We start from the raw sequence: 13249 nt of genomic DNA on the forward strand, positions 1-13249 counted from the left end.
GGAGAGGAGGAGGAGGAGGAGGAGGAGGAGGAGGAGAAGGAGGAGAAGAAGAAGAAGAAGCAGAAGGTGCAAAAGACCTGAGGTCTCGCCAGGGTGGAGGCGGCGTGAGATGGTGAATGTGGTGGTTGATAAGCGACGCGGGGCACAAACGGCACGAGGTAGATCCGGCGGATCGGCGAGTCTCACCGCTTCTCCGCGGCTGATCATCCCCGTGGCGAGCGGCGAACGGTGGACCCACCCTCCGTGCACCCTCGTGGTCGCGCGAGCGCCCTTCGTCGTGTGGGACCGCGGCGAGGTGAATCCGGCGAACGGAAAGGAACGCGCCGAGCGCTGCATCGCGGAGGCGGGGGCGTTGAAGGAGAGGAGGTATCGGGAGGAATAAAAGGGCCTCGTGACGGAGGGGCTTCGCACGGCCCTGGCGCGACTGCGGCACTGTACCCCTACGGGGGGTTCGCTGCCGAACACACCGAATCCACCGTCCACCCCGGAACACAAGTCTCAAGTAAGTCTCCGCGGCGATCGCGGAGAAAGTCATTCGCGCACAGAAATATAACTTCACTGACCTCTTCAGCGGTGATTCAGGCTGCGTGATTTGCTGCTAGTATTGAAAATCTATGGTGTACGTGACATGAACTATGGATTTTCAATACAGTGAAGAACGCAACCTTAACTCTTTGAAGCACAGGACCTTTAAAATTTTAATTCCAATAAAATATTTACATGTCTAGAATGACACAACAGTTCATTCCTGTTGAAATTAATTTTTCCTATTTCTACAGAACAAACGCGCAAACTGAATCGAATACTAACAAAAAAAAAAGAAAAAAACAAATAGAGTGCATCACTATAGAGATCACTGTGCCTGAAGCTATGATTTGGTTCTACTAGGTGATCTCATGATAAAACTTTTGTGCCCTGAAGAATTAAAATACCTGCACGGTTCCCCCATAAAGTAGGGATTTTTATATAAATAAGAGCTATATAATTATTTTATATAAATAAGAGCGTCTAGATTTTTATCTTTACTGATATTTTTTTCAAAGAGTCTTAATATAAAATAAAAAATATGATACGAAATATATCTAATTTTCATTCGTATTTGTTATGAACGGGCAAAAAAGTACAATGATTTAAGCAGATCAAAAGGAATTTCCCAAGTAGAAAAATGTCCGGAAACTTTTTTACCTGAGTTAATATTTTACTGCGTGAAAGTTTTCCGAGCATATCACTGAAAAGGTTCATTAAGTAATATCATTAAGTATTTCATAATTAAATATCTGACGCGAATACCTAATATATATTATTAATGAATATAATTAAGTGCTTGATAAGTACTTAACACAAACATCAATAAATATAATTAACTCTCCACTTGTACAATGTTTGGTCCGTGAGACCAGAACAAATATTCAATCGCCCTTTCCATTTGTTTGAAAGTCGCGCAAATCTGTTTGCTAGTTGTATCGCGCTATTATCTTACAACCGCGATATTCGAGACGTTTCCTATATCTCTGGGAAATATGTATTGATTTCCACTAAAGTCATACGGCAATTTAAAGCTGCCCTGACAGATCGTACTGTACAGATTCAAAAACGTGACAGTACGGCGCGGCCGATCAAGTAACTTAACGAGCAGCACCAGCCGAATTTCAGCGGGCGACTCGAACTTAGCTCGAAAACTGCTTTTCGCTGTCATTGCCAAGAGTACACCGTCGCGATCCGCACCGCTGTGTTCGCAGGGATGCTCGAGAGGTCGCGAGTCGGCGAACAGATGCGGCAGTTTGGGGAGTAGCGCGTGTGACACGGGGGATACATCGCAGTCGCAGCCATCGCGGGGGCAACAGCAGCAGCAGCAGCATGGAGCTGACGGCGGCGCGCGGGACGGCGACCTGCTGTCGTCCGCGATCCGGCGGTTCAATTTCAAATCGGCTGGCGGCAGTCGTAGCTGTCGCACAGTGCCGAAAGTCGTGGTCATGGGCTCCAGCACGGCGTCCGAGACCACGATCAACACGAGCACCGACAGCGCCAACACGATGCTCACCATGGTAGGTACCAGAGTAGAAATTTATCTAGTTTCTGACCAGTAACTGTCCAGAAATTTTTGGCAACTGGCTAGTTTTTAGTCAGTTTTCTTGGCTAGAAACTGACTGGTCGACGCTCACCTCGTCAAAACACTTGACAGTTCAACTAGATAGTTTCAGATCAGTTTTTAACTAGATTTGGATCAGTATCTAACCTGTTTATTAGCAGTTTCTAAGCAGTTTTTCACTAGTTTCTATGTAGTTTTTAACTATTTTATGAGCATTTTTTTGTCGGTTTCTGATCAGCAGTTTCTAAGCAGTTTTTTACCAGTTTTTATGAACATTTTTTCTCAGGGAAAAAACTGATTACTGGCTAGACAGTTTTTATTAGCTAGGATTAATTAGACAGTTACTGTTTTGAAATTTGGCAAAAAATACTGGCTATTCTTTCATGGCCAATTGCTAGTCAGAAACTAGGCTTGAAAAAATAGTAAGTAAATATTGGATAGTTTCTGCCCAGTAAAAACTCTGAAAATACTGTTCAGTATTTTTGGGCCAGTTACTTGTTAGAAACTCTACAAGAAAAATGGTAAGGAAATGCTGTGCATTTTCTGCAAAAAATTTGAAATTACTGACGTATTTTTTTGAGATAGTTCCTGGTCAAAATAAAATAAAATATTATATTAAAGATGAGAAAAAATAAAAAAAATAAAAATTATAAAAATTTAATTTTAATAGAATTATTGTTTCGATACATATATAGTTAAATTATTTATAACTATTAACAAACTGAAAAAAATAGATACTGATCAAAAACCGACAAAAAAATGCTTATAAAATAGTAAAAAATTACATAGAAATTAATAAAAAAAACTGCTTAGAAATTGCTAATAAACAGATTAGATACTGATCAAAATCTAGTTAAAAACTGATTTGAAACTATCTAGTTGAACTGTCCATTTCTTGACGAAGTGAGCGTCGATCAAACCAGTCAGTTTCTAGCCAAGAAAACTGACCAAAAACTAGCTAGTCATCAAAAATTCCTGGGCCCTTATTCTTGAAATAGTTGCGTATACATAAGTTTTACTGCGCAGGTTTAATCATACCATAAAATAGCTGTATAAGCTGCGCAATGAAAATTACGCATACGCAAAAAATCCAAGAATAGAGGCCCTGGACAGTCACTGGTCAGAAACTGGATAAATTTCTACTCGGGGTTACGATCATTTTCAAGCCCGATTTTCGAGCAGCGCGCTCGCGGTTATTTTCAAATTTCGAACCAGCCCCGCGCCGAGTGGACAGGCAGGCGATGTACACGGCAATGTAAATGTTGCAAAATACACAGAAAGTTCGGCCACAAGCGAGCCAACGGCAATGTGCGAAGCGGCTGATTAAAAAGTAAAATTGAAATTGCAGTCGAAGCTGAAATTACGCTTGAAGACCCCATCATGCTGACGTGCGTGTTATCGAGTTAAAAATAATTGCACAGAGAGCACAATGAAATATAAAATGTAATGAGAAAGAAAAATAATAAAATTTTATTCGCGAGAGCTACTATTGATACGGAACCGACGAGGACTCGCTAAATACGTGTGTTACATTATTAACCGTCATCGTGCGCCGTTGTAAAACCAATTACGAGACTCGAATGGCGATGTACACAACGGGAAGTCGGGAAACATCATTATTTCGGTATTTAATTGATCTCGGTTATTATTGATTATCAATATTGACATTAACACTGAACTACACCGCGTGTTTTTGCAAGGATAGTGCTAAATTTAAACGTCCACCATGTAACGCCGATGCCTGCACAAGCTCGTAAACGTCATGGCGGTAAACGTTGCGTCAGGCAATAATTGATAATTGATAAAGTCATGATAACGCATCAAAGAACGGGCAAAGTTGGCGAGCTTCGATACATTGCCGGAGGAACTTGCGCTACTCGAAGAATCCACAAGGAGAGCCTGCTGCTCACGTTGGAATTTAATGAGCGCCTTTGCGTGTTCCCTATCCATATTTCAGACTTCAGCAGTTAGACACAAAGGCAATGTACGAGCCTCGTCATATAGACCCTTTCTTGCTCGGCTGTGAGGCTCGGAATTAATTTTTAACGCGTTAACAAATACGCCTGTCCCTTGTACAAAGTCCTCTTTCTCTCGTAGTCGTTTATTCTCACGTCCCCTCGGCCAACATCTAGTTCGCCGAGACGCCTACGCTTCTGCGAGTCTTTGAGCGCGAATCAAGCAGAAAACGAGAGACTCCCATAACCCCTCGAATGGATAATTTTCCGAGAGAAGTTAGTCAAAAACTGGCCAGTGTTTACTGACTAGGATTTATTAGGTGTTCAGAAACTGGCCTGGAAACATTGGCCAATGTTTCTTGACCAGTTACTGGTCAGAACCTAACCGAAGAAAAATGGTAACTGAATGGTAACTGTCAATTCCTAACCCTATCTAGTGCCCGGATAGTTTTATATCTCTAAGGCCTAGATTTCATAAGGTTACCACCTTATGAAACCTTTGTAAACCTATGAAACTTATGAAACTTATGAAGCTTATGAAACTTTTGTAAACCTAGTCAGCACCTAGCACACATAGTGCTAGGTGCTGACTAGATTTACAAAATAGGCTCTAGATAATACCTACACTATAAAAACTGATGTGTTAAATTTAACATTTCATGTGTCCCAGATCATCCACTCTCGTTTATGTGTAACTTTAACACAAAACAAATGTGGTAAAAAGTAACACGCATAATATGTAAAAAATTAACACAAGAATTTAACACTTAAATACCGTCAGAAATCACAGTTTATGTTAAAATGACATATGTATAATGTAAATTAACTAAAATTAAACTTTAATATTTAACATTTGAGAGAAATATTAATCTATGCTTTTGATGAAATGAAAATGTTAAATTGACATAATCTATGTCTAACATATTAAATATGTCAATTTAACACAACCTGTGATTCCTAACGGTATTCAAGTGTTAAATTCTTGTATTAATTTTTTCCATATTATGCGTGTTACTTTTTAACACATTTGTTTTGTGTTAAATTTACATATAAATGAGAGTGGACGATTTGGGACACATGAAATGTGTTAAATTTAAATTATGTTCAAAAAGGGCCTGTGAGGTTTAGGTACAAGAAGTGCACAAATTTATTTTAATTACAAAGTTACGTATTATATTAAAAATGTTATTAAGTCGTAAAACGCATCAGCAAACGTTTCGATCCTTCATTGGATCTTTTTTAATGTATTACTACGGTGATAGACGCATTTAATTATTACGCACATACATAGGGATTTTAGTGAAGAAAGGAAAGTCTGCTGCACGGGCTCTCAAGCAATCACTAAAAAATCACTATGTATGTGCGTATCGAAATAATTAAATGTGTCTATCACCATAGTAACTTCGTTGTAATACATTGAAAAGGATCCAATGAAAGATCGAAACGTTTGTTGTTGATGCGTTTTACGACTTAATAACATTTTCCTGTCATAATTTTTGTACGGTGCAAGATTAGAAAATTTGGTTGCAATTTTTACTACAATATTTTCGCCGTGTAGTCCTTCAGTTTATTCATTGCCGCCAGTTCGCGATTCCAGATTAAAGATCACCGCTCCTTTTGCGTTTCGCGCAACATCAAGGTTTCTTAAAGGAATTTAGATACGTAATACGTAACTTTGTAATTCAAATAAATTTGTGCACTTCTTTCTTGCATCTGGCTCTCATAGGCCCTTTTTGAACATAATTTTGATTTTAGAGCTTTTTATTGTAATTAAATAATTTTTGTTAAATTTAACACATCAGTTTTTACGATGTAGGTAAGCTGGCTCGCATTTAGGCTACTTCGAGTAAGAATTTTCACACGGGTAATACAGGCTTTAAGGTTCCTGGAGAATCGCATCATCCATCTCTTTTTAATGACGTCAGAAGCGAGAAAACACATGCTAAAAATTCTTGCAAAATACGTCGAGATAAACAGATATATTTACAAAACGACATTTGCGATCGATTAAATACACCTCTAAAATACTCCGTACACTTTCCTTTTGTTCTAAAAATTAATAGATAATCGGAAAATTAATATGACGAGATAATGAAGAAATTAGATTAGAAAAGACGATTGCACGTCACATTTATTTTATAACTATCTGTTGATTGTTATAATAAAAGGAAAGTATACGGAGTATCTTAGAGGTGCACTGAGAGAAAAGACTGGTAACTATAACAAACTGCATTTAGTTACAGAAATTCATTGAATCCTTAGTAACTAATACTAAATATGACAATAATTACCAAATATTTAATAGATCGGGAGTATGACGTAATTGCATTCACAGTAACATCAATTAAATAATTTAGTAATAGTTACTTAATGTTAAATATTTAATATGAAATATATTACAGTTATGAACAGATATTTGATAATTGTTATGAAATCGTTATATCCCATATAATAAAAAATTCAGTAGGTACGAGTTCTATTTTGTTACCAGTATAAGTATGTTTTGTTGCAGCACAACGAAAAATTCATTCATTTGCAGCTATTACATCGTTTCAATATCTATTATTACAGATAGTTGGTTGAATCTATCAAAAATTTTGTAACTATTACAAAATCGCTTATTTTGCTCAATTATTCAATAAGTTTTATTTACCAAATATATTCTGGAAGCAAATAAATTTTACTTCTGTCAAATAAATAATTTATTTTACAGAACTAAATTAATTAATAAGTATTGCCATAGCTTTGGCCCGCTATATTTACGTTTATCATTTAGTAATAGTAACTAAATTTTGATAATATTTACTAAATTCTTCTCTCAGTGTATACTTAATCGGTCGCAAATGTCGTTTTGTGGACATATCTGTTTATCTCGATGTACTTTGCAGGAATTTTTAGCATACGTTTTCTCGCTTCTGACGTTATTAAAAATGACGTTATGGATATTGCGAATCCCCAGGAGCCTTAAGAATCTGACTAACTTGATCAGTTACTAGCTAGAAACTGGCAAATTTTCTACTCGCCTGCCATTCCGTTCCTCAGGTGACGACGACGGACGGGGAGCAGCCGGACGACAGTTTCGACTTGATCGACGTGCCGGCCGAGATGTCGCCTCCCGCTACGGCTCCGTCGCAACCGTCCATCCACGCCGGTCACCGACACCCGGACGACGCCGCGGTCAGCCGTTCCTCGTCGCCGGTGTCGCCGACCTCGCCGATCTCCGTCGCGGCACCGGTGAGCCGACAGACACCGCCGCCGCCGCCGCCGCCGTTGGTGCCGTCGTCGCCCTCCTCGCCGATGTGCACCTTCAACGGCACCGAGGCGGGGCCGTCGACGACCCGCTGCTCCCGTTTGAGACTCGACTCGACTCAGCCGGACGGCGGTTCTAAGATGATCACCGGCTCCTCGTCGAGCGCTCACGGCGCGAGCAACAGCACGGAGGGCGCCGTCGTGCCGCCACCCACGCCGATGATCGGCGCGCACCAGGACACGCGGTTCACCTTCGGCAGCGGCAGGACGCCGCCTCTACCGGATCTACGAGCGGCGGACTTCTTCAGGTGAGTTCGCACGATAAGCCAGGTAATTTATTGTTTTTCTCGAATGGCGCTTTCGACTCTGAGGGTGATTCCGTGATTGAGCGGGAGAGGCAAAAGACGACTGTGAGACGTAGAGGTCTTATGTGCAAGACGAATGCGTGCCGGGACGATGCTCTGCACCATATCGAACCGACTCGAGACGTGCGAGAGATGCGCAGCTTGATATGATTATAACGTGACAAAAGTGACGTCGAAAATTCCGGGAGAGTCGTGCGAGCATTGTGAGATAATTCGACACTTAATATTTATTTATTATCTTGAGCAAGCGGGAGGAGAATTCTCCAAGTTCGCGAACAAGATCGAGCGGTGATATGTGTCGAACGTGTGCATAACATTTTTAAACAAATGTATAACATTTCCTGTCATAATTTTTGTGCGGTGTAAGATTAGAAAATTTGGTTGCAATTTTTACTACAATATTTTCGCCGTGTAGTCCTTCGGTTTATTCATTGCCGCCAGCTCGCGATTCCAGATTAAAGATCACCGCTCCTTTTCCGCTTCGCGCAACATCAGGGTTTCTTAAAGGAATTTAGATACGCCTCGCCGCTATCCTTTTCCTTTCTCTTTCCCTGCCCCGGATGGGTCCGCTGAATGTACTTTGGAGCAATTTCCGAATCGAGCCTTTCGCTAAATTTCGCCCTAGATCTCGGGGAACGTGTAGTCGGAGGGTGTGTTTTCGGCTCGACCGTAAATACATCGCTCGCCGCCTCTCTCGTGTAATCACGGCGAAAGCGTAGAGACCTGCACTTGCTTTGCGTTTAGCACCCCCGTGAGAGGCTCCGTGGATGCGGGCCAGCCCGATTCGGCGGGCGACCCGCGCACGTCGATTCGCAACCTGGTGGCCGCGCAAGACAAGCAGAACGCCCGAGTGGGATATCAGATAGATTACACCAACGTCGGCAAAGGGGCCAGCGTGAATCAAGGGAACGACAAGGGAGTCTCCGATCTCAAGCGGAGTCAAAAGAGGCCCAACATCAACGTGACCACCAATCCGCTCGACATATCCCTCATAGGCGGCCAACCGTGCAACACCCAGGGCTGTAACGCTCAGGGTAGCGGGAGCGTCAAGTCTCGAGGACGATCAGCCGGTGAGTTTGTCTTTATCTGTCGCTCTCGTAGCGCCGCGCGGAGGAATGTGTATACGGAGGGAACGTTGTCGTGAAATTTACAGCAAAATCGCTGCAATTGTCAGCCATACAGCTGAGTTGTGACCGAAATTATACTGTATACGTCTGCTGAAAAAGTTACGCATGTTTGACTTTTCGTCGCAAAATTCTTGCGATTCACGTTTCGTTTCACAGAACGTCACAGATTTACTGTAGCACCTTTTGACTTTCTTGGAGTAGCATCTCACTCGAAAACGAACGAAGAATGGCGGTACTTGTACCCGAAACGATAAAGAGCGAAAATACTGTTACTCGAAATCGCGAGAATGAATGCGCGTCACTTGGAGTCGATTCTGACTCCGTGTGGGTGAATATTTCGATCCATCAGGGTGAATGTGACGGTGGACTGCACCGAATTCACTTCTCAATTTCAAGTGAAAATATTCACTCGACATCTTGGAGTGGGGAATCCACTCTGAGTGAGGGACAAATCATTCGAGTGACTCGGTGGTCACTCCGCTATTGGAGTGAAATTGCGCTCCAAGAAATTTAGAGAATATTTCATATCGCACAGTGCCGGTGCAGTCCAGCTTTACTAAAGAAAATTGTGAAAAGAGATATAATTTTAACGTAATTTTCACTACAATATTGTCTCCGTCTACGACAGTGTACGTTCGCGTGTCCGAGTAGAAAGCTTCGTCGCTTTCGCTATTTTCAATGCGACGGCGTCGTGAGGGAAACAATAACGCACGACGTGAAGATCCAAATTCTCGCGCCCCGTCATTCGCCCCATATTCGACGTTGCCCCTGTTGCTTTTTCTTTTTCTTTTTTTTGTAGTTTGAAGGACGCGTCTGTTCCTCTTTCTCTTACTCACTCTCTCTTTCTCTCTCTCTCTCTCTCTCTCTCTCTCTCTTTCTCTCCCTCTCTCTTTCTGTCTCTCTCTTTCTCTTTCTCATCTTCACTCCAAGAACTCGTCCAATTTATGCCCGCGATAATCCACCTGATGAACCGTGATCATTCGAGTGAAGATCGATCGCGCGCGGCCCACCATTACGAATTGAAAGGCAAGCAGCCGGCAACCTCGCTTAGCATCGATCGCGAGTCAACGATTTCGTCCGTCAGTTGTGTCACTTAGTCGCGACGGTGTATCGCTAACCAGAGTTATTTAACCATGGCTATCGACGTGACCGGTTCTATAGTTCCGAGTCGTTAAACTGGTAACTTCCAGTTAGCGAAACTCGCCGGCTCTAGATCGCGGGAGGCAGCGGAGTAGAGTCGGCGATAAGCTTATAGTCTCTCTCGCCCGCGACTTATCGGTACTATAAGGAGTACCCCGAGACCCTAGCCAGTAAACCGACACGCGGAGTCGCGTTCAATGTCATTGTCGAAACGATTGCAGAAGAATCGCGTACGTCTGCTCGCCTCGCACCCACGTCGGGGTGCTACGCGTCGTCTCGCTTACTCTCCCGAGGATCGAGATCACTAGTCGCTTCTCACCCTTGCGTCTTGCCTTTCTACGGATCCCACGACAAGTTTCAAGGACACCTCCGCGCTATATCGGATAGAGGGATAAAGTTTGGCTAACCAGACTCGGTGTTAACTGACATCGCTGTGCGAATCGACCGCGTGTGCGTGCGTGCGTGCGTGCGTGCGTGCGAGGGAGAGAAAACGAGAGAGGGATCGAGGGAAGTGGACGGTACCTCTAAGGAAATGAATTGATGTTCTTTTCTTTCAGAATCTCATCCACTCGTTTCAGCCATTCATTCATGGGTCAGGCTCTTTTTCCCGTTTTGCGCAATAGGTATAACAGCCCGGCGAATAGACGATGTATAGTCATTCTCGTGTCCACGGGGAGAGGGGGGCGGCCGTCGAAAGTGCGCGAGACTCGCAATGACGATAATGACGACGACGACGATGGTGATGATGATAATGGCGACTAGCGCGACAATGACTACCACGACTTGTGATAACGACGACGAACGACAGCCGGCGAACGTGACCCGGAAAACTCGCCACTTTCCTTCGACGGCCGCCCTCTTTTCGGTGGTGCCGCGTGGATACACACAGTGTACGGTAACGTGCGACTATGCGAATGCGCTTGGGCTTCTTCTCTTTTGTTCCTCCATCTCTTGCTTACGCTGCATCTCTGTCGTATTTCACGTTGTCCATCACACGCTTGCCGTCTCTTTCGCGCGTATCCCAGACGCCGGCTGCGAGCGGCGGCAACGACGACGACGACGACGACGACGACGACGACGACGACGACGGCAACGAGAACAACGCTTATCGACCCCGTGGGGGAGAAAGGGGAAAAAACACGAAGATGGATATTACGTCCTTGACGAAAGTCGCTCCCGCGAGACGGTCTTCGTGAGACTCGCGCGATGTCGTCGACGTTCTTAATGTCGCCGCTCGTTGTACCGTGGAGTCTGGCGACGGGTGAAATCGGCGTCGTAGCCGAGGTGGAATGTCTGTCACCGTTGACGTTAATTCGATCCCTCGAATACCCGAAAGCTCGCCGAGTCTACCGAGCGCGCTCGATCGGCTCATCGGCGACGTGAGTCTCTCCGTCACCGTTGCGAAACCGCGTTTGCATACAAGTATTGATATTCGCGCGAACAACTTTTCTCGCCTAAACACGGGTTTCAGAAGGGAGACGAAGAGCCGATCAAGTCTTTGCCAAGCTTCCTCAATCTTTATGGGCTCATGGGAGGAGGTGGTAACGCGAGATATTGTTGTCGATCTTCAAAAATAAACGCCTAATTGTTCCTTTTTTTTTTTTATTTCTGTCTCTCAGGAATTAAGGTAAAAGTATCTGTGTCCGGCGAAGCATCTACTCGAACATTCTTATTGTTTCGGTCTCGGAAATACGGATATTGCTTAAATTTCCAACATAAAATATATGTATACATGTTGAATATACAGAGTGTTCCAGATTCGTCTCTGCGACATTTGCGGGAACGTGAAATTGAGATGAACGTAAAAGTCCGTCGAGAGGACTTATGTTCCATACTATGCGATATTTACAATAAATATTAATTAAAAATGATTGGTGAATGATGCGAAACGCGATATGGTAGGTGAGTTATAGCGGCTCCGTCTGCTGTTGGTACACATTAGATCAAACTGAACAAAAAAGTTCTCTACCACTTTGCAAATGGCCATATAGATTTTTAGATGTTAAAGAAGATTTGCGTGTTATCGCGTGCAGTATGTAACAATTTTCTCTCATTAATGAATAAAAATCTACGTGATTATCTGCAAAGTAATAAAGGACCTTTTTGTTCAATTTGACATAATGTACAAATACACGACGGCATACATCGCCGCTACAATTCATTTATCATATCGCGCGTGATCATTCACCATCTTCTTCACCAATCTTCCTTAATTAATATCTCGAGATTTATTGCGAAAATCGCAAAACGGTATAGAACTTTTATGTTCACCTCAATCTGTTCTACATTCCGACGAAAGTTGCGAGGACGAATCTGGGACACTCGTATACATAATCTGTGTTGAAAGTTTAAATATTCTCATTTAAAAGGACCAAACAAATAAAAATGTCCAGAATTAGTTGCGCGTCCGGAACTTAGTGCTTTTACCCTCAATCTATTTTTGAAATTCCATATGTACTTGAAACAACTGAAAGAAAAAATTCGTTATTTGGAAAGTGCTGCATTTTCCGAAAGAAAGCCAAGATCGCATCTCGACGCTTGGGATTTCCGCCCCCTCCGTACTTCTGCTTTCTCCTGTCTTATGTGTATCGCGAGATGAAGATTTTATCGTTATAGATTTAGATAGATACATGGATGGATGGATGGATATAGATAGATAGATAGATTGATGGACGTACAGGGCGGTATTCATAATCGGATTTTGTATTTAAGATCGTTTCGGGTTTATCCTCAGATACTCGACGGCCCACGAAACGATCCGTGCGGCGTCTGAAGACGAGCTCGAGAGAAGATCTTGAATATGAGATCCAACTGTGTGGATACGATCCAATTGGATGCTTAAAATGTTTTGAAGCGCCGCACGGACTGATCGTCGCTTTTCTTTAAGCGCGCCTCGAAGCGTTTGCAGCGTCTGCACGGATCTCGTAGCCGATGAATACCGGCCATAGATGGATAGACGTAGACTCATCTAGGCGCGATATCGATCCCTGCGAGCTGATATCGCCCGCTTCGGCTACGCCGCCGTGTTTGGCGACGCGAAAGAGAGCGCGCGACTTGGGAATGTGCGCTTAGCGACTGACTTCTGCTGCCGAATCACGCTTTATCGTGTCACCTGTTTGTTTCTATTCACTGGTACACACTACCGGTGTCCGCGGGATCGCCGTCCTCGCTACCGTTTCCCCGTTATCCCCGTTATCGTCGCTTTCGTCACGATGCGCGCGGCGCCGGATGGGATCTCGGTAATTGCAATTGCGCGCAAGACCGAGAACGAGAGAGAGAGAGAGAGAGAGAGAGAGAGAGAGAGAGAGAGAGAGAGAGAGAGAG

At 43.4% G+C, this 13249-nt stretch overlaps 1 protein-coding gene across 3 annotated transcripts in view; it reads left to right on the forward strand.

Annotated features, from left to right (window-relative positions):
* The first annotated feature begins 48 nt into the window (after nt 1-48).
* Nucleotides 49-13249, forward strand: part of LOC116847715 — a 45163-nt gene continuing 31962 nt past the window's right edge. For 2 of the 3 annotated variants that reach the window (XM_032823012.1, XM_032823013.1), the window contains exons 1-5: nt 49-502; nt 1740-2045; nt 7087-7601; nt 8403-8728; nt 10483-10548. In XM_032823012.1, coding sequence (XP_032678903.1) covers nt 1974-2045; nt 7087-7601; nt 8403-8728; nt 10483-10548 — 979 coding nt within the window. In that variant the 5' untranslated portion in view covers nt 49-502; nt 1740-1973. The remainder of the gene's footprint in view (nt 503-1739; nt 2046-7086; nt 7602-8402; nt 8729-10482; nt 10549-13249) is intronic. The other variant, XM_032823014.1, reaches the window with a different exon arrangement.

This window comes from Odontomachus brunneus, unplaced genomic scaffold, assembly GCF_010583005.1.
Source record: "Odontomachus brunneus isolate Ranch 3 - 2012 unplaced genomic scaffold, Obru_v1 Obru_scaffold_082, whole genome shotgun sequence".
NCBI classification, from domain to species: Eukaryota; Metazoa; Arthropoda; class Insecta; order Hymenoptera; family Formicidae; genus Odontomachus; species Odontomachus brunneus.